At 36.7% G+C, this 4,109-nt stretch overlaps 1 protein-coding gene across 1 annotated transcript; it reads left to right on the top strand.

The window, feature by feature from the left end:
- Positions 1-2,625: 2,625 nt before the first annotated feature.
- LOC136061638 (uncharacterized) lies at positions 2,626-4,106 on the top strand. The gene is made up of 3 exons (XM_065759661.1): positions 2,626-2,802; positions 3,238-3,612; positions 4,083-4,106. The coding sequence occupies exons 1-3, from the start codon at positions 2,680-2,682 to the stop codon at positions 4,104-4,106; spliced, it is 522 nt and encodes a 173-aa protein (XP_065615733.1). The 5' UTR covers positions 2,626-2,679.
- Positions 4,107-4,109: the final 3 nt, after the last annotated feature.

Below are 4,109 nucleotides of genomic sequence, written 5' to 3'. Positions count from 1 at the left end.
GCTCCGATCCCCACACCGACGACCTCCAACCTCCAAGCTCCGATCCACACACCGAGCTCCACCATCTCCCTCACGCAGCCGATCATCTCCACGCACAATGAGTTTTCCTTTTCCCTTTCTCAATCCGATCCAAAAATTTCTCAGTCCGATCCACCCTCATTTCTCATCCAATCAACCCTCTCATCACTTCATTTCTCAACCCAATCCACACACCAAAAATACAAAAACTGAAAGGGCCGACCCATCCTCAAACCCATAAACAATCCAACTGAAAATCATCAGTCCCTCGCAAACAACCCAATCTTTATTATTATTATTATTATTATTATATTTTTTTTTAGGTTATGGCTGAAATTTCCTCAGTTTTATTTGGTTGATAATGAGTATTGGGTGTAGCTGATGTTAAGTGGGTTGCATAAATTGATGTGGATACTGTTGGTTTGGGTATAAATTTGATGTAAAAATAGTTGCTATGGTGGGAGTTGGTTATTGGGCACAAATTTGATGTGGCTATTGTTGTTCTGTGAGTTGTGAAATTTGTTGCGGCTATTGTTGTTCTGTGTTTTTTCTTTTTTTGGGAAACCCTTGTTCAGTGTTTTCTATAATAACAATGCAATGTGATTTGTTCATAGGTGTAAATATTGACTGTGATGGTATTATATTGTGTACGTTGTTGATGATACAATTATACAGAAATATATGTGCATAAAAATTTTGGTACTCGTTATCAATGCGGTTTGGATATTTTCTGTTTGTGACTGTTTTTATTTACGGTGTAATCAATAGCATGCTTGTGTACATACCTCTTAGACCACAGTGTTTGTGATTTTTTAGATGAAGAAAAAAACCAAAGCCGCAATTCTTGCTTCAGTTGCATCTGTCCTTCTTGTGGGTGCTGCATTGTTAAGGAAATTGCAGCGTAGAGTAAACGACTGCCTAGGGCCCTTTTGTTAATCATGCAGCCGAGAGAGAGGAATACATAAATAGTATTCTGCATGGAAGTGAGACATATTGTGTGAATCAAATTAGGATGAAGCCTATAGCTTTTCACCACTTATGTCACATCCTCACTGAGGGGGAGCATGTACGCCCGACTATTCACATGCCTGTTACGGAGCAAGTGTTTATTTTCTTACACATTATTGGTCATAATGTGAGGTTTCTGTAATGGGTAGTCGGATTTATAGATCAACTGAGACTGTTCATAGATACTTTAAGTCGTCCTTAGGGGGTCCTAAAATTATATAGAACTCTAATAAGACTGCGTAGCGAAGATACACCCCAAGAGATAAGGAATAGCAGAAGGTTCTACCCATATTTTAAGTAAATATTGCGACTTGTGTATTTTTGTAAATTATGAAGATTTATGTAATTCTAAACCATTATGTCTGTCAAAAATTAGGATTGTGTTGGAGCAATAGATGGTACACATGTTCGTGCATCTGTGCCACTTGAAATACAAGGAAGATTTCGTGGTCGCAAAGATGGAACCACGCAAAATGTGTTAGCTCCATTAGTTTTGACTTAAAGTTTACTTATGTATTGGCTGGATGGGAAGGCAGTGCACATGATTCACGTGTGTTAAATGATGCATTTGTTAGGCCAGAGGGATTTTCAATTCCCAACGGTATTATACGTTTACTTCACCTTTTTGGTTTATTAGTTTAATAAATATTGTGCGTTTTCTTAAGCATAGTAGTGATTTGGTTTTATTTTTTAATATATGTAGGTAAATATTATCTTGGTGATGCTGGGTATGGTAATAAAAATGGGATATTGTCACCTTATCGAAGTGTGCGATATCACTTAAAAGAGTTTAGTGATCATCCTCCTGAGAATGAGAAAGAATTGTTCAACCTGCGACACTCTTCATTGAGAACTACCATTGAGCGAGGGTTTGGAGTGTTGAAGAAACGTTTTCGAGTGTTGGATGCAGAACCTTTTGGTCTTTTGAAACCCAAGTGAAAGTAGTGTTAGCATGTTGTGTGGTTCATAATCACATTATGGGGGTTGAACCACATGACCATATTATGGAAGCTGCAATGAACGAAGTAGAGTCTAGTGACCCCCAACAAGAAACACAATCACGTCGAGAGTCCATTGAAGAAGTAGATTGTGGAATGCTAAGAGAGATGAGATATGTCAAGCTATGTGGTCTGATTATATCAGGAGTGGAGAGTAGTACTTTATTTAGATTTCTATGATTGTAATATGTATTTTTTTTTTTTTATAAAGACAATGTATTTACTATAGACTTTTGGTGGTGTAATGGAAAAGTATTTTTAGCATTACATTGTTATTTGATGGTATTACATTGTCATTTTGAGTGTTAGCATGTTTCATTTTGTTGTGCAAATTTATAAGTATGGTTGTATGTGTGTTTGATTTGTTGTTCATATTCCGAGCGTAATTACTAAATGCTACTCTCATTTTTAAATGCTACTCTAACTATACAATTTTCATATGTAGTAATGTCAAAGGGCAAAGAGAAGGTAACCAGCAATAAGCAATTCAGGTGGCTGCCTCCCATGCATGAAATGATGCTGAGGATACTTGCACAAGAGGCTCAAAGGGCAACAAGCCCTCTAGCACCTTCAGGGCAGCTCCTTTGCTCTTGTAGCAAAGGAGATAACTGCCCAATTTGGGGTTGAGTGCCACCCATCCTATGTTGATAATCGGATGCGAACTCTAAGGACCATGTGGTCCACTATTGAGAAACTTCGAAAGAAGAGTGGCTTCGGTTGGGATGATAATCTCAAAATGATAACATGCGACGCAAAGACGTACCAAGAAGAAGTCATGGTATGCCTTACAATTATATTTTCCGGATATAAATGATAATATATGTTTTTGTCCATAAATTGAAATTTTAGTTTGGAAATTGAAGGCAAAGAATTTATTTGAAAAGATATTCATAGTTTCAAAGAAGACATCTATAATATAATGTTAGAGGTTAGATGAAGTTTTAGTAAATTATATAATGGTGTGAAGTAAACTTTATCATGATTTATTAAGTTTTAGTCCTAGAGTAATGTCACACTACCATAGCTAGATGTTTAAATGCAGCATCTATTCCACACCATGATTTTATGTTTAATTTGACAAGGATGGACACCCACTTTATTTTTCATGTAATAAAAGCTTTTTTTGTTTACTGGCATGAATAATGCATTGAATATTGAATTTATGAGTGAAGTAATTATTGCATTGTTATTATACGTTCTTTCTCCCTTACAGGCGCATCGAAAGCATGCAGAGTTTTTAAACAAGAAAATAGAGATGTATGATGAGTTAGCTCTTGTTGTGGGCAAGGACACAGCCACAGGTGGCTTTTCAAAGTCCTATATAGATTATGAAAATGAGCCAGATAATGGCGACAGTGCTGAATTTGTTGCAGATAATGTGGAGGAAGATGTGCTCGAAAAAGGTAAGAATGTAGTCGAGTCATCCACAACTGGGTCGGGAATTTCCAAGTCCCGTAAAAGAGGTCGTGCACCTTCTACTGCTGATGATAGCGTGTTGACTGATCTGTCTGATCAGTTGAAGGATATAGCTACGGCTCTTAAAGAAATCAATCGGGGCCCGGTAGATTATACATCTCTTTATAATGAGGTTATGCTATGATGCGGATGGGTATAGTGAAGAAATGCTTGCAACTGCGTTTGACCATCTGTGTGAAAATGAGAAGGTAGCACGGGGATTTCTGGCCAAGAATGCTAGGCTGCGAAAGCTGTGGTTGGATAGTTTTTTTTCTCACAACTTTGACTTGCCTGTTTCATGTAGACTGTGATGGTAGCTTTATGAATTCACTTTTGTTGTAGAACTAGTATTAACCTACCATTGTATTATATATATAGTACTTTGTATTATTGGGACAATACAGTTGCCGAAATTATGTATTTGTACTATTCAGATACCACGAGTAGGTATCATTTTTGTACACCATGGAGGTGTAATGACAATGGTGAACGATGAATGTGGCTATTTTTATATTAATATTATCGGTATATTTAAATGATTATTTTTGATGTTGAAGTGGATGATTATTTTTGTACTGTTACAGATATGTATACGCAATGCAGGTGTATGTTGAAGTGGATGATTAGTTT

Source organism: Quercus suber, unplaced genomic scaffold (assembly GCF_002906115.3).
Source record: "Quercus suber isolate HL8 unplaced genomic scaffold, Cork oak 2.0 scaffold_337, whole genome shotgun sequence".
Lineage (NCBI taxonomy): Eukaryota > Viridiplantae > Streptophyta > Magnoliopsida > Fagales > Fagaceae > Quercus > Quercus suber.
Note: the sequence above shows the minus strand (reverse complement) of the source record. Positions and strands in the feature narration are given on the sequence as shown.